We start from the raw sequence: 24,673 nt of genomic DNA, 5'->3' as shown, positions 1-24,673 counted from the left end.
GTCTGACTCCAGCCAACATGGCTCTCTGGGTCACTGAGGCATGCAAGCTTCCAAACCACAACAATGCTGTGGTCCTCTTGGAGGTGTAGTTACCCAACTACATTGAAATTCCCCACTCCAGAGATTTGAATACTAAGACATAGGTGGACAATCAGTGTAGAACATAGAACATAGAAAACTTGCAGCACAGTATAGGCCCTTCAGCCCACAATGCTGTGCCGAACATGTACTTACTTTAGAAATTACCTCGGGTAACCCATAGCCCTCTACTTTTCTAAGCTCCATGTACCTATCCAGGAGCCTCTTAAAAGACCCTATTATATCCGCCTCCACCACCGTCGCTGGCAGCCCATGCCACGCACTCACCGCTTTCTGTGTAAAAAACTTACCTCTGTACTTACTCCCAAGCACCTTAAAACTGTACCCTCTCGTGTTAGCCATTTCAGCCCAGGGGAAAAGCCTCCTGGCTATCCACATGATCAATGCCTCTCAACATCATCTTATACACCTGATACGGAAAGAACACCGTAGTACCAATAGAGTCTCCTTACAAGTAGTCATAGAGCACTACAGCACCGAAACAGGCCCTTTGCCAATCCCCTCCATGCTGAACTGTTATTAGGCCCCGTCCCATTGACCTGCACCCAGACCATAGTGAACAACTTCAGTGGAAATTGCCTACTTACATTAACCCTATATATACACCTCATAATTTTGAACACTTCTTTAAAATTTCTGCTCGTTCTCCTACGCTCCAGAGAATGAAGTCCTAGCGTGTTCAACATTTCCCTATAACTCAGGTCTTCAAGTCCCGACAACATTGCTGTAAATTTTCTCTGTATTCTCTCAATGTTATTGAGCTCTTTCCTGCAGGTAGGTGACCTGAACTGCACGCAGTAATCTAAATTGGGCCTCGCCTGTGTCTTATACAACTTTAATATATCCCACCTCCAGTACTTCGATTTATGAATGTGTAAAGATGCCAAGTGCTCTCTTTATGTTTCTATCTACCGGTGACAGCAATTTCAATGAATCATGGACCTCTATGCCCAAATCCATCTGTTCTACTACACTCCTCACTGCCCTACCGCTCACCTTGTAAGACCTACCCTGGTTGGTCCTCCCAAAGTGCAACACCTCACACTTGTCCGCATTAAATTCCATCTTCCATTTTTCAACTCATTTTGCCATCTGATACAGATCCTGCTGCAAGCTTTGACAGCCATCCTCACTGTCCACTACACCGTGGTATCTTCTGCAAATTTGCTGATCCATTTTATAACATTATCATCCAGATCATCGATATAGACGACAAGCAACAACAGACCCAGCACTGATCCCTGCAGCACACCACTAGCCACAGGCCTTCAGTCAGAGGGGCAACCCTTTACCAACACTGAGAAGCCAAAGTTCAATTCGATTTACTATCTACCTCATCCTGAATGCATTTACTACCTCATCCTGAAGTCATATAGTTCTATAAAATGAAGACAGTCCCTGTGACCCAACTCATCCATGTCAGTTTTTCTACCTGAGAATATTCTACTGCCAGCATTTGACCCATATTACTATAACCTTTCTAACTCCATACCTATCCAAATGTCATTTAGATATTGCAATTGTACCTGCCCCTACAACTTCCTCTGGAAGCTGCATGGGTGTACATGGATATTGGTGGTACATGAGCTAAATTAATTATTAAGATGAATTTATTTATTTGGAGATATGGCATGGTGATGGGCACACCGCAAACACAAAAGATTCTGCAGATGCTAGAAATCCACAGTGACACATGCAAAATGGTAGAGGAAATCAGAAGGTCAGGCAGCATCCATGGGAAGGAATAAACTGTCAACGTTTTGGGCACTGCATTAGAATCCTCCTCCTTCCCTTTATTCCATGGTCCACTCACCTCTCCAATCAAATCCCTTCTTCTTCACCTCTTTACTTCTTCCACCTATCACCACCCAGCTTTTCAATTTATTGTCCCTCCCCCATCAGCCTACAGCACCTTCTCCCTCACCTGGCTTCACCTATCACCTTTTACCTTGCACTCCTTCCCCTCCTTCTATCTCTTTATTCTGCCTTCTTCCGTCTTCCTTTCCAAATTCCGATGAAGGGTCTCAGCTGGAAACGTTGCTTGTTTTTTCCTTTCCTTAGTTGCTGCCTGACCTGCTGAGTTCCTCCACCATTTTGTATGTATTACTACAGTAACAGGCCCTTCTGGCCCAATGACTCAGTGTGACCATGTGACCAATTAACCTATCTTCTGAATGAGGGAGGAAACCGTGGCACCAGGAGGAAACTCACACGGTCAAGGGGAGAATGTACAATATTGGGAGGGATATCATTATACAATCATTTCCCGTTGAAAAACAGCCTCGTATCTCAGCCTTCTTCTATTTTAACCCTCTGCATTTCAGTATTACTTGCAATGTCTATGTAGTACAATCAAAATACATTTCTAAAATTCTTCACCCATGTAAGCCTGATTAATTAAATCCATTTCTTCTCATGTAATTTTATCTCTTAATCTCACCCAACTACCATCAGAACATCATCTCCAACACAAGAGAACCCAACACACTCAACCACCACTACAGTCATGATGTGTGCTGGCAATATTGGAACACTAATACAGAGGTAAAGCAGACTCCAATGTAAAGACGGCAGTGAGAGTTTATTCATAATAATTCCAAAAGAACATCTGTGCTCAGCTGAACACCACCACGAGAAATAACATTCTCAAAACGAGGACCCCACAGTTAGCACTAATCAGGCAGCCACGTAAAAAAATATAAGTAACACAGAATCCATGAGCCTATCAAAATAAATTTAACAAGCTCAAACAGAAAGCACCAGGAGACCACATTACAAAGAGCGAGTCGCTCGAGAAAAACACAAGGAACTCTAAATGATTCACGACTCTCGTTAAGCAACAATTAACCACTTCAAGTGCTCTAAAAACCTCAGAGCCCAGTGCTCCTTGGTGGCCTGCTCAGGCATGAAGTACTCATTCCAGCTACACTACCATCAAAATGCCCACTGTCTGTCCCTCGACCGCATTTTGGGAAATCTGATCACCTGGCTGTCCTCCTTCCTGCATGCAAACAGAGACTAAAGAGCAAGCCACCAGAGGTAAGGACAACAAAGTGGTGGTCATAGGAGGCAGAGGAGCAGTATCCGTTGGTCTTGCGAGACCATGGATCTGCGCCTGGAAAGTCTTCACTCTCCAGGGCGCAGGCCTGGGCAAGGTTGTATGGAAGACCAGCAGTTGCCCATGCTGCAAGTCTCCCCTCTCCACGAGACCAATGTTGTCCAAGGGAAGGGCATTAGGACCCATACAGCTTGGCACCGGTGTCGTTGCAGAGCATTGTGTGGTTAAGTGCCTTGCTCAAAGACACAACAGGCTGCCTCTGCTGGGGCTCGAACTCACGACCTTCAGATCGCTAGTCGAATGCCTTAACCACTTGGCCATGTGCCCACAATAGAATAGTCAATGGTCTGTGCCTTCTTCAAGGACTCGTCAGTGGACCTGAATCTGGTTTCTTAAGAGGCTGTAAAAAGTTACCAAGGGTTAGTTTGGAAGAAGAACCAGGGGACTAGTTCCAAGGTCTCTGGTGAGCATGTAAATAGTTAATCCTCAATTAACATCACGGAAGCTGCTGCTGTGATTTTCTTCTCAGCATCACAGGTGGCACTCTATTTTAACAAGTAGTAATAACACCTCACAGCTCGAGCAGCTTAATCTCAATCCTAACCTCTGGTGTTGTTTGTGTGGAGTTTCCCGAGTTTCCAATGGATGCTTTAGTTTCCTCCACATCCCAAAGGTGTGCTGGCTGTTTGGAAATCACTAGAATAGTTGACTGGCGGGAGAATTGGGAAATACTTGTCGGGGATGTGTGAGAGAATAGAGAATTGCACTGGGGAATGGAATTGCTCAGAGAGTACAACGTCAAAGTCAACATAAATTTATTATCAAAGTACATATACAACTATATACTACCTTGCGGTTCATTTTCTTGCAGGTATTTCAGGAAAATAGAGAAATTCAACAGAATTTATGAAAAACAATACATAAACAAAGACTGAGAGATAACCAATGTGCAAAAGAAGAGAAATTAATCTGAGCAAAATAAATAAGTACATAATATGGAGAACCTTTGTTGCAGAGTCCTTGACAGTAAGTCTGTAGGTTATAGAGTCAGATCAGAGTTGAAGAGTGTGAATTTCTCCATTCTGGTTCAGGAGCCCAATGGTTGTAGGGCAATAACTCTTCTTGAAAACAATGATGAGGACCTAAAACTCCTGCTGCGAGAAGAGAACATGGCCTGGATGGTGGGTGTCCTTGATGATGGATGCCGGTTTCTTGTGGCAGAGCTCCTTGTAGATGTGCTCAATGATAGGGCAGGATTTACCTGTGACGGACTGGGTTATATCCTCCACTTCTGGTGGACTTTTCCATTCCTGGGCGTTGGTGTTTCCATACCAGACCATGTAGGCCGTATCTCGGGTAATGATGAGTTTGAGTACAGAGAGGAAATTAAGAACCTGGTGGCATGGTGTGAAGACAACAACCTATCCCTCAACGTCAGCAAGATGAAGGAATTGGTTGTTGACTTCAGAAGAAGTAGCGGACCGCACGACCCAATTTACACCGGTGGTGCGCAAGTGGAACAAGTCAAAAGCTTTACGTTCCTCGGGGTCAATATCACAAATGACCTGACTTGGTCCAACCAAGCAGAGTCCACTGCCAAGAAGGCCCACCAGCACCTTTACTTCCTGAGAAAACTAAAGAAACTTGGCCTGTCCCCTAAAACCCTCACTAATTTTTATAGATACACCGTAGAAAGCATTCTTCTAGGGCGCATCACAACCTGGTATGGAAGTTGTCCTGTCCAAGACTGGAAGAAGCTGCAGAAGATCGTGAACACGGCGCAGAACATCACACAAACCAATCTTCCGTCCTTGGACTCACTTTACACCGCATGCTGTCAGAGCAGTGCTGCCAGGATAATCAAAGACACGACCCACCCAGCCAACACACTTTTCATCCCTCTTCCCTCCGGGAGAAGGCTCAGGAGCTTGAAGACTCGTATGGCCAGATTTGGGAACAGCTTCTTTTCAACTGTGATAAGACTGCTGAACGGATCCTGACCCGGATCTGGGCCGTACCCTCCAAATATCCAGACCTGCCTCTCGGTTTTTTTGCACTACCTTACTTTCCATTTTTCTATTTTCTAATTATGATTTATAATTTAAATTTTTAATATTTACTATCGATTTGTAATCCAGGGAGCGAGAAGCGCAGAATCAAATATCGCTCTGATAATTGTATGTTCTAGTATCAATTGTTTGGCGACAATAAAGTATAAGGTATATAACTGGTCAGGATAATCTCCACCATGCATCTATAGAAGTTTGTCAAAGTTTTAGATGGCATGCCAATCTATGCAGACTTCTAAGTTGGCAGAGACAGGACAGATCAAATACAAGGGAAAAATGCGGAATCATGCTGTGCCAAAATAGACTGCTTTATTTCTGTCATTATAATAGTAATTACAATATCTTGGCATGTCCCGAATATTGTAACAGTTATTACATAAATGCCCTTGTTATCCAATTTGAATTGGTCACTGTTTTCAGCACAGACACCACCCAGCTTTATTTCAAACTCCCCAGCATTTTGTGAATGCTCCAAAATAATTATCAAGGCTGTGTATATTTTCCTCAGGTCGCTTTCATCTTTGACATAAATAGTGTCCATGGGGAATTTGCTGTTTTTGAATCCGTCTATTGGCTGGTTACCTTTGTTGTGAGGGCATGCTGCCAGCGGCTTGCTTGTGAATACACGGAGGAAGAGGCTGCTCATGGTGTTTACTGACTATTCACAGTGTTTGCTCTGCTTCAGGTGTATGTGTGTCCAAAGGCTTTTGTTTCTTTTGCTATTGAAGTGCTGATAATGTTTCTCATAATCATTCTTATGGCTATAAATAGAGTTAATATATAGTTCTCTTCTCATTCAAACTTTGGTGACTATCCTATGGTAAATGACTGAGATTGATCCTATGCTAATAATTTCTGTGTAACTAACACCTACTCATGGCATTTTTCTGGAAATTTTTATCCTGACTTTAATGTAGAATCTGTCAAAAGTTGTTTTTGTTGTTCCTGTAGAATCTGTTTCTGAGAAATCTGATTGTTTGCTGAGAAACTAAAACCAAATCTGGCTTCTAACTTACTGGGTGGGTCTGCGCTGTCAAAAGACATCCTTTTCTCTCCAGTTCTCCTCACATCTTTAACCATTGCCCTCCTCCTCACTTCCTTACATCTCCGATCACGTCCACAACGTTTTGGAAAGGGAGGGAGAGCAGCCAGATGTCTTGGTACAATGACATAGTGAGGAAAAGGAAAGAGGTTCTGAAAAGAGATTTTAGAGAGCTAGGTAGAAAGCTGAGAAGCAGGAGCTTCTGAGTAGTAATTTCTGGATTGCTGCCTGTGCCACACGCCAGTGAGGATGATTTGGCAGATAAATGCGTGGCTGAGAAACTGGTGCAGGGGGCAGGGCTTCAGATTCTTGGATCACTGGGATCTCTTCTGGGGGAGGCATGACCTGTTCAAAAGTGACAGTTTGCACCTGAACCTGAGGGGGAACCAATATTCTCGTGGGCAGGTTCGTAGAGCTGCTGGGGAGGGTTTAAACTAATTTGGCACGGGGGTGGGAACTGGAGTGAAAGGACTCGGGATAGGACGGATGGTAAAAAAGTAAAGATAGCGTGCAGTCAGATTGTCAGGAAGGGCAAGCAGGTGATGGGACACAGTCGCAGCCAACAGGGTGAATATCAGTACATTAGGGGTGCAAAAAGGGTAGCAAATACAGTACTCAAGGTATTGTATCTCAAGGTGCAGAGTATAAGAAATAAGGTGGATGATCTTGTTGCACTATTACAGGTTGCCAGGTATGACGTTGTGGCCATCACTGAATTGTGGCTGAAAGATGGTTGTAGTTGGGAGCTCAATGTCCAAGTTTACATGTTGTATCGGAGGGATGGGAAAGTAGGCAGGGGAAGGCATGGCTCTACTGGTAAAGAATGGCATCAAATCAGTAGAAAGATGTGACATAGGATCGGAAGTGTTGAATCCTTGTAGGTTGAATTAAAAAACTGCAAGAGTGAAAGGACATTGATGGCAGTTATATACAGGCCTCCCAACAATGGCTAGGAGGTGGACCACAGATTACAACAGGAAGTAGAAAAGGCTCGTCAAAAGGAAAATGTTATGATAGTCATGGGAGACTTTAACATGCAGGTCGATTGAGAAAATTAGGGTGGTAATGGATCTCAAGAGAGTGAGTTTGTTGAGCGCCTAAAACAGTGGTCCCCAACTTCTGGGCCGCGGACCGATGCCGGGCCATGAAGAATGCAGGGGTGCAGCAGTAGCCGGGACGCACCCAGCACATCTTTAAGAAAAAAGACGAAATAAACAAGCTAATTAATTTGGCGCCACACAGCACGTAAATGTCGGCCCAGATCAGAGGTGTTTTCTTGGCAATCGTCTCTGATCTGGGCCGACATTTACGTGCCAGGCGGCACCTTATTAATTAGCTTGTTTATTTCGGCTTTTTTCTTAAAGATGTGCTGGGTGCGTCCCGGCCACCGCTGCACCCCTGCATGCTTCGCGGCCCGGTATCGGTCCGCGGCCTGGAGGTTGAGGACCATTGGCCTAAGAGATGGCTTCTTAGAGCAGTTTGTCATTGAGCCTACTAGGGGATCAGCTATTCTGGATTGGGTGTTATGGGGTATTAACCGGAGGCAATCAGAGAGCTTAAGGTAAGAGAACCCTTAGGAACCAGTAACCACAATATGATTGAGTTCAACTTGAAATTTGATAGGGAGAAAGTAAAGTCTAACGTAGCAGTATTTCAGTGGAGTAAGGGAAATCACAGTGGTATGAGAGAGGAGTTGGTCAAAGTAAATTGGAAGGAGCTACTGGCAGGGATATCATCAGAGCAGCAATGACGTGCATTTCTGGGAAAAATGACGAAGGTGCAGGACATGTGTATTCCAAAAATGAAGAAATACTCAAATGGCAAAATAGTGCAACGGTGGCTGACAAGGGAAGTCAAAGCTAATGTAAAAATAAAAGAGAGGGCATATAACAAAGCAAAAATTAGTGAGAAGACAGAGGACTGGGAAGTTTTTAAAAACCTACTGAGAGCAACCAAAAGAATAATTAGAAGGGAAAAGGTGAAATATGAAAGCAAGCTAGAAAATAATATCAAAGTGGATAGTAAAAGCTTTTTCAAGTATGTGAAAAGTAAAAGAGATGAAAATGGACATAGGACCGCTAGAAAATGAAGCAGGAGAAATAATAACGGGGACAAGGAAATGCGGATGAACTAAGTGAGTATATTTCATCAGTCTTCACTGTAGAAGACACTAGCAGTGTGTCAGATGTTGTAGTGTGTGAAGGAGGAGATGTGGGTGCAGATACTATTACAAGGGAGAAGGTGCTCTAAAATCTGAAAGACCTAAGAGTACATAAGTCACCCAGACCAGATGCACTGCACCCTAGGATTCTGAAAGAGGCAGCATTAGAGATTGTGGTGGCATTAGAAATAATCTTTCAAAAATCATTGGACTCTGGCATAGTGCCAGAGGACTGGAAAATTGCAAATGTCACTCCACTCTTTAAGAAAGGAGGAAGGCAGCAGAAAGGAAATTATAGAGCAGTTAGCCTGACCTCAGTGGTTGGGAAGATGTTGGAGTCAATTGTTAAGGATGAGGTGATGGAGTACTTGGTGACACAGGACAAGATAATACAAAGTCAGCATGGTTTCCTTCAGGGAAAATCCTGCTGATGAACCTGTTGGAATTCTTTGAAGAGATTATAAGTAGGATAGATAAAAGGGATGCAGCGGATGTTGTATATTTGAACTTTCAGAAGGCCTTTGACAAGGTGCCACACATGAGGCTGCTTACCAACCTAAGAGCCCATTGTATTATAGAAAAGGCCGGCTGGTGGCACAGTGAGATCAAAGCCGGACTCTGGAGCGAAGGTTCCTGAATTCGAATCCAGGTCGAGCCACCCCCAAGCACACTTTCCATCCGTGCTGGGTTGAGTGTTGAGCTAGCCACTCGGCCTCGTAAAAAATACAAGGGTCGAGTCAGGAACGTTTATAACGTGACCCGGTTAATCCTGACACCATGTGCCAGACAGGAATGGCTGAATGTCTGGTATGACACGCTTTAAAAAAATTACAGAAAAGTTACTAACATGATTGATTCGAAGAAAGCAGAGAATAAAAGGATCCTTGTCTGTTGTTCCGCAGTGGTCAATTTTGGACCACTTCTTTTTATGCTATATAAAAATGATTTAGATGATGAAATAGGTAGCTTTTTTGCCAAGTTTGCAGGTGACACAAAGATTGGCAGGTAGTGTTGAGGAAACAGTTGGGATACAGAAGGCCAAAAAAGTGGCAAATGAAACATAATGTTGAAAAATGCATGGTCATGCACTTTGGTAGAGGAAATAAGCATGCAGAATATTTTAAGTAAAAGTAAACATAAGAAATAGGAGCAGGAGTCGGCCATCTGGCCCGTTGTGCCTGCTCCGCCATTCAATAAGATCATGGCTGATCTGGCCAAGGACTCACCTCCACCTACCTGCCTTTTCCCCAATACCCTCAATTCCCCTATTATAAAAGCACTTTCTGGCAGATTCGTTAATGTGCAATTTCCAGATGTAAACAATAGTCCATTCCATTGGTACATTTCCTTACAGACCCCAAAATAAATGTACACCATATATTAAAATAGCATCGTACAAGAATTTTCACGTTTACTAATCTGAAAATATATTGAATAAAAATATTAGTTAATCCTCGACCCTCTCTTCTCACACCCCACCAGCCAAATAATGAAAAGTTGTGTATGCATAGTGAAAACAGTCTCTTAAAAGAGAACATGCTCAAATGATGCAGTCCATGACATGGATCTGTAAGGTATCGATGTCAGGGAGGACGATCCCACACTTTGGGCAAGCGTGTTCTGGCAGAATACCTTGGTGCTCCCAACCGGGGTTTCTGGGTTCTCGCACTCCCTGCTGCTGTAATGCATCATCATCCTCAGTCACTGACCCACAACTTCCATGCCGGCGCTGAAGTTCTGCTAAAGACTGCCTGCCAAATGTGTCCAGCTCTTCCTTCAGTTGTGTGTTTTCTTTCAGCAGCAGGTCCAGCTTTTCAGCCATGGCCTCCTTTTCTGCATGAATTTTCTCTTGAGCTGCTCTCTCGGCATGGAAATCTACACTGTAAACTTCAGCCTGTGCTTTGAATACAGCTACGGTTTCCATTTCTTCTTCCTGTTTGATGATGGTCTGCTTCATTATATCGATCTTTTGTTGCTTTTCCACCAAGGCTTTCTCAGCCACTTCTAACTGAGCAGAGATGTCAACCAAAGCCGCATTCTGCGCCTTCTGCACATTTAACTCATCAGCTTGCTGGGCAACAGTTTGCTGCAGCTGATTAACTGTTTTCTGGTTCTCTTCCATTGTTCTTTTAGCAACAGTCAGCTCAGCAGCAAGTCCAGAAAGTGTTTCCTTCTGTTTACTCTCTCTAATTTTCATTTCTTCATCAGTCTTCAACAAATTTTCATAGTCTTTAAACAAAGTATCATAGGCAGCTTGCATTTGTGTAAGTTTTCTCTTTTCCTCTACCAGTGCCACTTTCTCATCAAATAACTTTGACTGCAAAATCTTTTCTTCAGACTGCAAGCTTTCCACTTGCAGTTTCAATTTTTCATTGGAATAATTAAGTTGCTTCACATCCTCCACAACTACCTGATTGCTAGCCAGCTTTTGTTCCAGTTCTAGACATCTTGCTTGAAAAGACTTCTTCATGTCTTCAGCTTCATCCAGTTTGTTCTGGACTTCCTGCAAGTCTTTTACTAATGACATCACTTGTGACTTCAATACTTCAACCTCATTTGGATTTTGGTTTTTAAATGGGGAGAAAATCCAAAAATCTGAAATGCAAAGAAACTTGGGAGTCCTTGTGCAGAACACCCTGCAGGTTGAGTCAGTGGTGAGGAAGGCAAATGCAATGTTAGCATTCATTTCAAGAGGTCTAGAATACAAGAGCAGGGGTGTGAGTCTTTATAAGGCACTGGTGAGGCCTCACCCCAAGTATTGTGTACAGTTTTGGGCTCCTCATCTTAGAAGAATGAAAGGCTTATCATATGAGGAACGTTTGATGGCTCTGGGTCTGTACTTGCTGGAATTTACAAGGATGAGGGGGGATCTCATTGAAACTTTTCAAGTGTTGAAAGGCCTAGATGGAGTAGATGTGGTAAGGACGTTTCCCGTGGTGGGACAGTCTAGGACAATACAGCCTCGGGATAGAGGAGCATCCATTCAAAACAGAGATACAGAGAAATTTCTTTAGCTAGAGGATGGTGAACTTGTGGAATTTGTTGCTACGTGCAGCTGTGGAGGACAGGTCATTGGGAGTATTTAAGGCAGAGATTGATAGGTTCTTGATTGGACATGGCATCAAAGGTTACAGGGAGAAGGCTGGGAAATGGGGTTGAGGAGGAGAAATAAAAGGATCAGCTATGATTGAATGGCAGAACAGACTCGATGGGCCAAATGGCCTAATTCTTCTCCTATGTCTTATGGTCCTATGGTCCTACGTTAATTCCTGTTACAGCACTGGTGTTTAGGGCAGCAATGAAGGTCCTCCATCACTGTCTGTAGAGAAGGATCCTACATTGCTTTCTCCGTAACAATTGTTTTTTGATCAGTCAGGGTTGTTATTCCTGAGCTGAAGTCTCAAACCTGGAGGACTGGTGGACCACTCTTAGTCTGGCCTCTACCCTTTGATCTGTTTGGCATGGGTGACCCTACCAAGAGCCAAAGCACAAGTCTCTGGCTCCAGCCATCATAGCTCCTGGGTCACTGAGGCATGCAAGCCTCCAAATCCCACAACAGGGTTGAGGTCCTCTTGGAGGTCTTTTAATCAGAATCAGATTTACTATCGCTGACATATGTCGTGAAGTTTGTCGTTTTGCAGCAGCAGTGTAATACATAAAAATTACTATGTTGCGGTAAGAAATATTAAAAAATAATTAAGTAGTACAAAAAGAGAGCAAAAAGTGAGGTCGTTTTCTTGGGTTCATGATCCATTCAGATGCTCAGACACATCCTAGGATAATCTGATGGTAGAGAGAGGGAAGATGTCCTTAAATAAGTGTGTGTCTTTAGGTTCCTATAACTCCTCCTTGATTATAGTATTGAGAAGAGGGCATATCCTAGGTAGTGGGGTCCTTAATGATGGATTCTGCCTCTTTGAGGCATTGCCTATTGAAGATGTCCTTGATGCTGGGGAGGCGAGTGCCCATGATGGAGGTGGCTGAGTTTACAAGCCTCTGCAGGCTTTTCTGATCCTGTATGGTATATCTGTAAATTATCCTTGTTTGCACATTACCTTAACGTTTGTCTTGCTGCAATTTCCATACATGTCCCTCACAGTTCTATGTACCTCTGTGAGATCACCCCAATTTCTGATAACTTCTGGAAAGATACTCTGGCAAATGTATTCATCTCATTCAGTTTAAGAATAATTTGGTCCACTTTACTTTGTGAAGTGGATACAGCCCAGTCCATCACAGGTAAAGCCCTCCCCACCATTGAGCCCACCTACATGGAACACTGTCACAGGAAAGCAGCATTCATCATCAAGGACCCTCACCATACGGCCCATGCTCTCTTCTTGCTGCTGCCATCAGGAAGAAGGTACGAGAGCCTCAGGACTCACACCGCCAGGTTCAGGAACATTTATTACCCCTCAATCATCAGGCTCTTGAACCAAGGGGGATAACTTCACAGAACTTCACTTGCCCCATCATTGAAATGTTCCCACACCCTATGGACTCACTTTCAAGGACTCTTCATCTCATGTTCTCGTATTTATTATTATTATTTATTCTTTTTTGTATTTGCAGTTTTATTATATTTTGTACATTAGTTGAATGCCCAAGTTGGTGCGACTTTCATTGATTCTGTTATGGTTATTATACTTCATTGTCACCAAACAATTGATACTAGAATGTACAATTATCACAGCGATATTTGATTCTGCGCTTCCTGCTCCCTGGATTACAAATCAATAGTAAATATTAAAAATTTAAATTATAAATCATAAATAGAAAATATAAAAATGGAAAGTAAGGTAGTGCAAAAAAAAACCAAGATGCAGGTCCGGATATTTGGAGGGTACGGCCCAGATCCGGGTCAGGATCCGTTCAGCAGTCTTATCACAGTTGGAAAGAAGCTGTTCCCAAATCTGGCCGTACGAGTCTTTATTCTATGGATTTATTGAGTATGGGTGTCAAAATGGTCATTGTAATGTGTCTAGTGTGGTAGTGTAGTGGGTAGTACTTGACACTCTCAGCTTCCACCGCTGGCTAGCAGTCTTGTGAAAAGGAGAGCTGAATGTGTAAGTCTCTCCCTGCCTCTCCAACAGCAGGCCTCATTAGTGCTTCCTTGCTGGCAACACAGAAAAATTGAGCTACTTTTGGACTCAGGATGAACTACAGAGGACGGGAGGAGATCTGGCCCCTGCACAGGCAGCACGCTAGGCCCACTGATGTGTAGACACACCCTGGTGCTCATGAACCAGATCCCCAGCAAAGGGTAAATAGTCCCATTGCCTCGTGGGCAGTCTCAGGAGAGGTGAGGGTTACGTGAGTAAACCCAGGCAGCAGATTTGGAGTGGACCCCCTAAGGTGGCTGGACGTCATTGAACATCTTTCCAGCTGCTGCTGCGGTCAAGCTGGTGCCAAACATATTGCTTCATAGGGTGCCGTGCACAATCCTAATTTGATGGAGACAGACGTGACAGCACGGAGGAACATCTGGTGAAACTTCTGAAATGCCTGCTTCGCTGCCACTGCTACTGTGCGATCGAGAATCTCCGGAGGAGAAGGCCCCGAGTCCTCGGCTTTGCTTGTCGCTCGGTGGCCGGGGCAGGGTTGAAGCACTCGGCAGAGGATAGTGCTCAGTGCTTGGTGTCGGAGGGCTGGTCGGAGGCTCGAAGTTTTCGGATAAACTCAGAGTCCGCTGCGGTCGGGGGCTTCCAATGGTGCTGCATCGGCAAGTTTGCGGCGCTTGGAGGTTCATGGCAGGGAGAGTTTCTCCCTTCTGCCGCCTGCGTGAGATGATGCGGATATCGGGACTTGAGATTTTTTTTTACCATACCCATGGTCTGCTCTTTATCAAATTACAGTATTGCTTTGTACTGTTGTAACTATATGTTATAATTAGGTGGTTTTGTCAGTTTTAGTCTTGGTTTGTCCTGTGTTTCTGTGATAGTTTTCTGGAGGAACATTGTATCATTTTTTAAAGCATGCATTTCTAAATGACAATAAACGAGGACTGTGTGTCCTCATAATCTAATCTAATCATACGTTTCCTTTGGAGTACACTGGTGAGACCGAGACGGAGATCTTGATGACTGGGCATCTCAGGATCTCCATACCTTCCATCCAGGCTTGGGATGATGATCATCGTTACCCATTGTCCTTCGAGGCAGATTGTTGCCAACCAACTATTGAGTATGCAGGCAAAAAAAAAAAAAGAATCTCAGGGTTGTATATTGTGCCATATATGGACTTAAACAATAAATTTACTTTGAACTTTGGCCTGGCTGCATCATGGCCTGGTAAGAAAACTCCAATGCCTTTGAATGGAAAGTCCTACAGAAGTTAATGGATTTGTCCCAGTATATCACAGGTAAAGCCCCCCCAACCTCTGAGCACATCTATATGAAATGCTGTTGTAGGAAAGCAGCATCCACCATCAAATATCCCCACCACCCAGGCCATACTCTCTTCTCATTTCTCCCATCAGGTAGAAGGTACAAGAGCCTCAGGACTCGCACCACCAGGTTCAAGAACAATTACTATTGATTCTTCAATGATTCAAGAACCTGTTATAGCTACTATTCTACACATTTCCTGAGTATGCCCACAAGAAAATGAATCTCAGGGTTGTTTATAGTAACATATATGTACTTTGATAATAAAATTTACTTTACCTTTGAAGCAATGCAACATCATACACTAGGTAAACACATGTTTGCATTTTGATTCTATGAACAGTATGTGCTCACTTAATTCTCGTATTACATGTTAAAGCATATCATACACTTCACTAACATTGCCAAAGAAAATACTGAAAAAGTTGAAAATGCTTAAGTGGTCAGCTAGTATTTGTGTGAAGAAATACAGAACTAACATTCCAGATCTGACCTGTCGAGGGTTTCCAACACTTTACTTCAGATTTCCAGCATCTGCATTGTTTTTGATTTTCTAACATTATCAGGTTCATCTGACTGTATTGTCATCTCAGGGAAACGATGTTCTGCACAGAACAGAACTCTGCAGAGAGTGGTACGGACAGCCCAGCGCATCTGTAGATGTGAACTTCCCATGATTCAGGACATTTACAAGGACAGGTGTGTAAAAAGGGCCCGTAGGATCATTGGGGACACGAGTCACCCCAACCACAATCTATTCCAGCTGCTACTATCCTGGAAACGGTACCGCAGCATAAAAGCCAGGACCAACAGGCTCCGGGACAACTTCTTCCACCAGGCCATCAGACTGATTAATTCACGCTGATTTGAGTGTATTTCTATGTTACATTGACTGTTCCATTTCTTGTAAATCATGATACATTACTATGATTGTACATTGCACATTTAGACAGATGTAACGTAAAGATTTTTACTCCTCATGTATGTGAAGGACGTAAGAAATAAAGTCAATTCAATTCTTCCTGACCACAGTGCACCCACAAAACATATATCACACACAGCACAAAATATTACCACAAATAAGTTAATAAAATATAATTCAAAATGTAGTGCACAGCGCAAGTAAACAATAAACAGTGCAGTAAACAGTAAACAGCTTGCTATCCTGGTGACGAGATCTCAGTGGTAGTAGGTGATTCATTTGTCTCACAGCCTGAGGGGAGAAGCTGTTTCCCAGTCTGGCAGTCCTAGTCCTGTGCCTCCTTCCTGACAATAGTGAGTAAAAGAGATGGGTAGTAGGGATCCTCAAAAATGTTTCGGGCTCTTTGTCAACAACACCGCTGACAAAAGTCACAAATAGGGATGAAGAAGACTTCAGTGATCCTCTCAGCAGTTTTTACTATCCTCTGTAGGGTCCTTGCAGCTTCCGTACCACACTACGATGCAGCCAGACAGGACACTCTTGATGGTTATTATGACGGTTAGCATTGTTTCTATATTTCTAATATTTGCCAGTAACCAAAGTAAATATTGCAGAATAATATAATCATATCCTGCACTTTATCAGTTATCTCATCAAGGATTTCCCCCCCACCCTGCCCACCTCTCCCATCCGTCCCACAATCTCTTTGATCCTCTGCCGTCAGGCTGGCGGTACCATAACATTAGGACAAGGCCTGTTACTTTGGGAAACAGCTTAATCCCCCAGGCCGTGAGACTACTGAACTCTATGCTACCACCCAGGTCTCATCACGTATGCAGCACCAGTAGCACTGTTCACTTTTGGACGTGTTGTAAATGCACCTTCTGCTAAATGTCAGCCTTCTGAAATATATTTTATTATTTGTTCATTCATTTGCGGTAATATTACTTGGTTGTCTGTGAGTTACTGTATTGTGCACCTTGGTCTGGAGGAATGTTGTTTCAATTGATGGTATACATATATACGGTTGAATGACAATAAACTCCCAAAGTTCAAAGTAAATTTTATTATCAAAGTACATATATATCACCATATATATGATCTGATTGAAACGTATAAGATCCTAAAGGGATTGGACAGGCTAGATGCAGGAAGATTGTTCCCGATGTTGGGGAAGTCCAGAATGAGGGGCCACAGTTTGAGGATAGAGGGGAAGCCTTTTAGGACTGAGATTAGGAAAAACTTCTTCACACAGCGTGGTGAATCTGTGGAATTCTCTGCCACAGGAAACAGTTGAGGCCGGTTCATTGGCTATATTTAAGAGGGAGTTAGATATGGCCCTTGTGGCTATGGGGATCAGGGGGTATGGAGGGAAGGCTGGGGCGGGGTTCTGAGTTGGATGATCAGCCATGATCATAATAAATGGCGGTGCAGGCTCGAAGGGCCGAATGGCCTACTCCTGCACCTATTTTCTATGTTTCTATATACAACCCTGAGATTCATTTTCCTGTCAGCATACTCAGTAAATCTGTAGAATAAAGTATAATAACCCTAACTGGATCAACGAAAGATGAACCAGAGTGCAGAAGACAACAAACTGTGCAAATGAAAATATAAATAAATTAGTAATAAATAATGAGAACATGAGATAAAGAGTCCTTAAAATGAGATCATTGGTTGTAGGGACATTTCAGTGATGGGGCAAGTGAGCGTAGTTATCCCCTTTTATTAAAGAGCCTGATGGTTGAGGGGTTGTAACTATTTTTGAACTTGATTGTGCGAGCCCTGAGGCTCTTCTACCTTTTCTCTGATGGCAGCCGCAGGAAGAGAGCATGATCCGGGTGAACGTGAACTTGAATTTGAAATTACGTGCACTGCATTTTTTCCAGTACATTTTACACTTTGTTCTGCACTGTTACTGTTTTACCTTATGCACGTGATGCACTGTGTAATGAATTGATCTGTATAAACAGTATGTGAGACAAGCTTTTCACTGTACTTTGGTGCAAACAATACTAATACATGATCACCTATTTGTAAGGAACTTGCAGAAGCAGCAAGTTAGTGGCAGAAGAACATTAAAGTAATTAAAACTGCCATGAATCTTACTGGGAGGAGTAGTGGAATGATTCAGCTACTCAAGTATCAGCAGGAGGCTTCCACTTCAGGTGCAGAGTCCCAGGTTCAACTCATGACACAGAATTGGGCAATTTAAGTTTAAATATTGAATGAATCTGGAACCAACAAGCTGGCGTCAGCAATGATCACAAGAGATTTTGCAGATGCTGGGAATCTTGAGCAACACACTCAAAATGCTGAAGGAACTCAGCAGGTCAAGCAACATCCTTGCAGGTGGAATAAGCAATCGACATTTCAGACTGAGATTCTTTTTTTTATATCATTTATTTTTTATTGAATTTCATCATCAAACAAACATTTCCATAAGATGGATTTCAGATACTGTACATATATATCATATAATCATATTTGTCACAAATCTCCACATAATATTTATCTGAGGTATACACTTATAGAAAGGAGAGGAAAGAAAGAAACAATCGAAAGAAGAAAACTATGTACAGAGTAGGGAGTGATCCTTTTTTTACAACATATTCATTGACTTGTGAGAATAAAATCAGGCCTATGAGGTGTTATGTAGTTAAACCATTTTTTCCAGCATGAATAAAATTGTTCCAACTTCTGATTATCATAACAGATGCTGTTATCTTCTTCATTTTGTAAATGTCCATTGTAATTTCCATCCATACACTTAGAGTTGGGCTCTCCTGTGATAACCATTTCCTGGTAAGAATCTTTTTACCAGCCACCAGCAGTACATTCATTAAATATTTATCTCTTTTCAACCATTCTTGAGGTATATACTCAAAGTATATGGTCTTACTCTCTAAGGGTATTTCACATTTAAAGATGTCTTATAGGGCATTATGTATCCCACTCCAATAGTCTTTGATAACGGGGCATTCCCAGAAAATATGATAATGGTTTGCATTTTGATTTCCACAATTTCTCCAGCAAAGAGGGGGGTTGTTATCATAAAGGGATTTCTGAGAGGGTGTAATAAAATATCTTATCAAGTTTTTCCACCCAAACTCCCTCCACTTCTGTGAACTGGTACACTTCTATTGATACCTCCATATTATTGTTCAGTCTTCCTCAGATATTATTATCCCTCCTTCCTTCTCCCATTTTGGTTTAATGTATGTAGTTGAATATGTTTTAAGATTTGACAAACCCTTATACATACTTGAAATGATCTTACTACCATTGACTGAATTATATGCTTTTCTAAACAGCTTTATCAGACATGCACTTGCCTTGGTTACATTTTTAACCGTCTTATTAACATACTGTCGCATCTGTAAATACCAGTAAAAGTCTTGTTTTTCTAACAAGTGTTTCTCTTTGACCATTTCAAAACTGAACAGTGTTCCTGCTTTCATTATATTGCAAATAGCTGTCCAGTCCTTAAATCTAGCATCCAGTTTATTCCGCGTAAAATCCAAGTCATATGCACACCATTTAAGAATTGCAATGTCTCTCTCCAGTTTATATTCTTTTATAATAGTTTTCCATATTTTAAGAGTCCATTTCACCCACGGGTTGTAAATATTATTTATGTAACTTTGTAGGTTGTTATCAGCCAAAATTGCCTGTATGGGGATGGAAAGTATCCTCTCTTCAACGTTTTTCCATTGAGCGTCATATGATGGGTTGCACCAGCATATCACAGCTCTCAACTGTGCTGCAAAGTAATAATCTCTAAGAGAAGGTAGGCCCCATACCCCCTTCTCCTTGACTAGTTGCAAAGTTTTGAGATGAACCCTAGGCCTTTTACCATGCCATATATATCTTGATAGCATCTTGTTCCATTCATTGAATTGATTTTGGTTAATCCCTATTGGTAGGGTCTGAAAAAGATATAGTAGTCTGGGCAATATATTCATTTTAATAGATTCAGTCCTTGAACTGAGACCAAGAAAAGGGATTAGGTTCCATCTTGGTATATCTTCCTTAATTTTTTTAGATATTGGCTGAGGTTCTTAGTCAGGAGGCATTGTTTATTTATTTCTCTCCATAGATGCTGCCTGACCTGCTGCGTTTCCCAAAGCATTTAGTGTGTGCGTTATCAGTGATGGTGCCTGTAAGATGCCAATATTTAAAAAGTATACCTGCTTCACTACTGTCCATTATTGAATGGATGGTGATGCACTTTGCTTAGGGAGTGGAGAGGAAATGGAGAACATTTCTATGTAATTCTCTTACACGCAGAAGTGAAAATGTACTTCAGGAAAAAGATAAAATAATGGAGGAAGATCACGAGAAGTTTATATCACATGGCCTGTGTTTGTACTGCAGATTCTATGTAACAGATTGTAACCCAGTAACAGTTGGAGATCTGGAGTTTTGACGCTTGTTTAATGCTATTCCTTCTGTCCGTTGCATATGGTGAATTAAGTAGTTTGTGGGAAGACCATATGACCATAAGGCATAGGAACTGAATTAAGCCATTCAGCCCATCAAATCAGCTCTGCCATTCCATCATGGCTGATTTATTACCCTTCTCAGCTCCAGTCTGCCTGTCTTCTCCTCCTAACCTCTGATGCCCTTACTATTCAAGAACCCTTCAACCTCTGCTTCAAATATACTCAATGACTTAGATTCCACAGCACCTGAGGCAATGAATTCTACATATTCACTGCCCCCTTGGCTTAAGAAAGTCCTCCTCATCTTTGTTTAATCAAGGACCAACCTTGTAGTCTGAGGCTGTGCCCTCTGGTTCTAGACTCAACCACTATAGGTGACATCCTCTTCGTGTCAACTCTATGTAGACCTTTCAATATTCATAGGTTTCAATGAGATTCCCCCTCAGTCTTCTGAACTCCAGCGAGTGTAGACCCAGAGCCATCAAGTGCTCCTCATACGTTAACCCTTTCATTCTGGGATTATTCTCGTGAACCTTCCCTGGACCCTCTCCTATGCCTAGATATTTATGTCACTATATCATAACACTATATGTGTTACATAACAGAGTCTGCTCGATATATTTGCCTTCGATATCCATTGACTTGAAGAGCAAAACACTGACGCTGCAAGATAACAGATAATGTGATGCTAACAATATTGTCTATACCAACGCTATCTCAACACAATCTAGCAGTTCCACCCCTCCCTTTCCCCACCCACTTCACACAAATCTGCAAGTTCTTTCCCGTTTTCTTGTACACTTTATCTCAGAAACTGCTGATCTCCTGGGGTTTTCACACACAACCGTGGCTGGTGTTTACAGAGAATGGTGTGACAAGCCAAAAAAAAATCTGGTAAGTGGCTGTTCTGTGGGTGAAACTGCCTTGTTAATGAGAGAGGCCACCCAGGCCAAGCTCCTTTCTCGTTGCTGCCATCAGGTAGAAGGTACAAGATCCTCAGGACTCGCACCACCAGGTTCAAGAACAGTTACGACCCTCAACCATTAGGCTCTTGAATAAAAAGGGGATAACTACATTCACTTGCCCCATCATTGAAATGTTCCCACAGTAATCTCACATTAAGGACTCTTTATCTCATGTTCTCATTATTTATTTATATTTGCATTTGCACAGTTTGTTGTCTTCCGCACTCTGGCTGATCTTTTGTTGACCGTGTTATCGTTACTATTCAATAGATTTGCTGAGTATGCCCACAAGAAAATGAATCTCAGGGTTGTATATAATGAAATTGATAATGAACTTTACCTTGAACTTCAGGTCAGAGGAGAATGGCCAGACTGGTTCAAGCTGACAGGAAGGAGACAATAACACAATTAACCACACGTTACAACAGTGGTGTGCGGAAGCGTCTCTGAATGCACAACACGTCGACCGCCCTTTGAAGTCAATGGACTACAGCAGCAGACAACCACGAACGTATACTCAGAGGCCACTTAGGAGGTACCTAATAAAGTGGCCACTGAGTGTATAAGGAATCTTTTCCTTATATCACCAAGAGTTCTTTTGCCCATCACCTCCATTTCATGCCACACGCTTCTTTATTCTTCCATCAATAGCAACAATATTGACAAAATATTCCATGCGACAACTGCCATACCCCGATACCCTGCTTCGACAGGCAGGCTAAACCAGGTGAGGGTACCCACCTTCCCCCCTCCCACGAGATAGGGACACACCTGTCCTAGAGCGCAAAGTCAGCTAAGTGTATCAACAGTGAGATCCAACAGCCAGGAAAGTGGTTCTACAACGCTTCGTGGATATCAAAGGGCATGACAAGTCATGGTCACCCACGGCAACCAAAGACCTCAGTTGTGACGACTACTCGTACCACTGGACTCAGACGTATGAGGTAGAGAGAGTGGACATGCCCCAGTGCAATGGCTTTTTAACTTTAAAAACTCTCCCCCACAGGACCTTTCGTATAATAATTATTATATTGTCATCGAAGGATATGACGGACAAGTATTAATAACATTCCAGGCACGAAACACCCTTGCAGGGATGATGTGTGGAGGCAGAGGTAGATACTTCAGGGGCATTTAAGAAACTCTTAGATAGGCACATTTATGATAGAAAAATCGAGGCCTATGTAGGAAGGAAGGATTAGATTGATAGATTGATCTTAGATTCAGTTAATGGATCAGCACAACTTTGATTGCTGAAGGATCTGTACTGTGCTATAATTGTAAATGTTCTATGTTATATGTGCTAATATTTCTCTCATTTATTCTGTCAATTTCTCTCAGGATCTTAAATCCTTGCAACAGATGACCTTGAAATTGCTCAATTCTGGTGAGAAAAATATCTTCCTTGCTTGAATTGTGCCCTTTCTCATAATTTTGTATGATTTGTAGTGTCTCTGATGCTCTGTGCCCCCGACGCTGCTACAAGTAAGCACCTGTGCATGTGACAATTAACACATACAAAAATTTTGGAGGAACTCAGCAGGTCAGGCAACATCTGTGGCCAGCAATAAACAGTCAGTATTTCAGGCCGAGAAACTTCATCAAAATCTCTTGTATTTAAAACTAATTTTGACTTTGAACAATATATTTAGTGTTACAGCCCCAGCATACATTTGCAAATAAGAGTGAATTGCTTGGTTTTATAATTGCTTTTATATTTATTAATTTGTAATTTTTTCTCTACATTTGATAATTTACCTGTGAAGGATGACGTGCTTCCACACTAATGCATACAAATTGCCGAAGGAACTCAGCAGGTCAGGCAGCAACAATGGAGAGGAATAAAGAGTTGACATTCAGGCCGAAATTCGTCATCAGGACTCCACTCCAATTTTTTAAGATCGGGGTTTGATTCTTGCTGCTGTCAGTAAGGAGTTTGTACATTCTCCCCATGACCACACGATCAGTGCCCCTCATCAACTTATACACCTCTTTCAGGTCACCTCTCATTCTCCATTGCTCCAAGGAGAAAATGTCAAGTTCACTCAAACTATTCTCATAAGGCATGCTCCCCAATCCAGCCAACATCCTTGTAAATCTCCTCTGCACTCTCTCTATAGTTTCCACATCCTTCCTGTAGTGAGGTGACCAGAACTGAACACAGTACTCCAAGTGGGGTCTGACCAAGGTCTTATATAGCTGTAATATTACCTCACGGCTCTTGAACTCAATCCCGTTGTTGATGAAAACCATCGCACCACATGCCTTCTTAACAACACTGTCAACCTGCACAGCAGCTTTTAGAATCATGTGGACAAGGAAGATCTCTCAGATCGTCCACACTGCCAAGAGTCTTACCTTTAATACTATATTCTCCTTTCAAATTTGACCTACCAAAATGAACTATTTCCTACTTATCTGGGTTGAACTCCATCTGCCATTTCTCAGCCCAGTTCTGCATCCTATCGATGTCCCGCTGTAACCTTTGATAAACCTCCGGACAATCCACAACACCCGCAACCTTTGTGTCATCAGCAAACTTACTAACCCACCCTTCTACTTCTTCACCCAGATCATTTATAAAAATAACAAAGAGGAGGGGTCCCAGAACAGATCCCTGAGGAACACCGCTGGTCACCAACCTCCATACAGAATATGAACCATACTTGTGTGGAATTTTTCATTGATTCTATTGCGTTTCTTTGTATCACTGTGAATGCGTGCAAGAAAGTGAATCTCAGGGTAGTACCCATACATACATTGACAATAAATTTACTTTGAAGAGGTGTTTGAGGAGGGTGTCCAGGTGGTTTGTGAGGTGTCCTGCTCCATATGATGCTTGTGCCATGTTTTACTATGTGTATGTCACACGTGGTTTGTGAGGTGGTCCAATCCATCCAGTGCTTGTGCCATGTTTTTAGTGTGCATATGTTGCATGACACAATATTCTCAGTACCATCCCAGGCATTCCTTCTCCAATTTGAATGGCCCTGGGGCCAAGATTCCCATGAATCTGCATGGATGCTGCATTCCTTCAAGGCAGTTTGGAGCACATCCTTGAATAATTTCCTCTGTGCACCTGGTAGTTTCTTCACATGACAGAGCTTTCAGTAGAGCATCTGCTCCAGGTGTCTGTTATTGCATACATGAATTAATTGGCCTGCTTTGTACAGCCGGGTTCATCGACTGAGGGCCTCAATACTGTTGGCCTGAGAAATGATCTTGAATACATTCAACTGAGCATTCAGTCCTCTGGCGTAACGAGATGGAAGAATTTGAGTCCCTTTGTTTTTTCAGCTGATATGGTGCTTAGTTCCATAATCCTGACCATCTTCAAGAAAGGAAACACCTTTCAGTATCTTTTAGCTACATTTCTTCAGGAAGGATCTGAAAAGAGTAACATAAAATTTTGTTTTAGAACTGGTTATGCTATTTAATCATTATTATAATAAAACATACAAAGAGGGTGTACAGGGATGCTATCATTGAACCACATCAGAGAGGTTTTAGAGCAAGTGACTCCAAT

General features: G+C 42.4%; 1 protein-coding gene across 1 annotated transcript; it reads right to left on the bottom strand.

Annotated features, from left to right (window-relative positions):
* Positions 1-9,610: 9,610 nt before the first annotated feature.
* LOC140206262 (optineurin-like) lies at positions 9,611-10,993 on the bottom strand. The gene has a single exon (XM_072274590.1). It carries the CDS (start codon positions 10,954-10,956, stop codon positions 9,970-9,972), a length of 987 nt encoding a protein of 328 aa, XP_072130691.1. The 5' UTR covers positions 10,957-10,993; the 3' UTR covers positions 9,611-9,969.
* Between the last annotated feature and the right edge of the window lie 13,680 nt (positions 10,994-24,673).

This window comes from Mobula birostris, chromosome 12 (assembly GCF_030028105.1).
Source record: "Mobula birostris isolate sMobBir1 chromosome 12, sMobBir1.hap1, whole genome shotgun sequence".
NCBI classification, from domain to species: domain Eukaryota; kingdom Metazoa; phylum Chordata; class Chondrichthyes; order Myliobatiformes; family Myliobatidae; genus Mobula; species Mobula birostris.
This window is presented reverse-complemented; position numbering and strand designations above follow the sequence as displayed.

Bases quoted from the DNA above. Each gene is read 5' to 3' on its own strand.
- LOC140206262 (XM_072274590.1), bottom strand. From the start codon at position 10,956: ATGTCATTAGTAAAAGACTTGCAGGAAGTCCAGAACAAACTGGATGAA.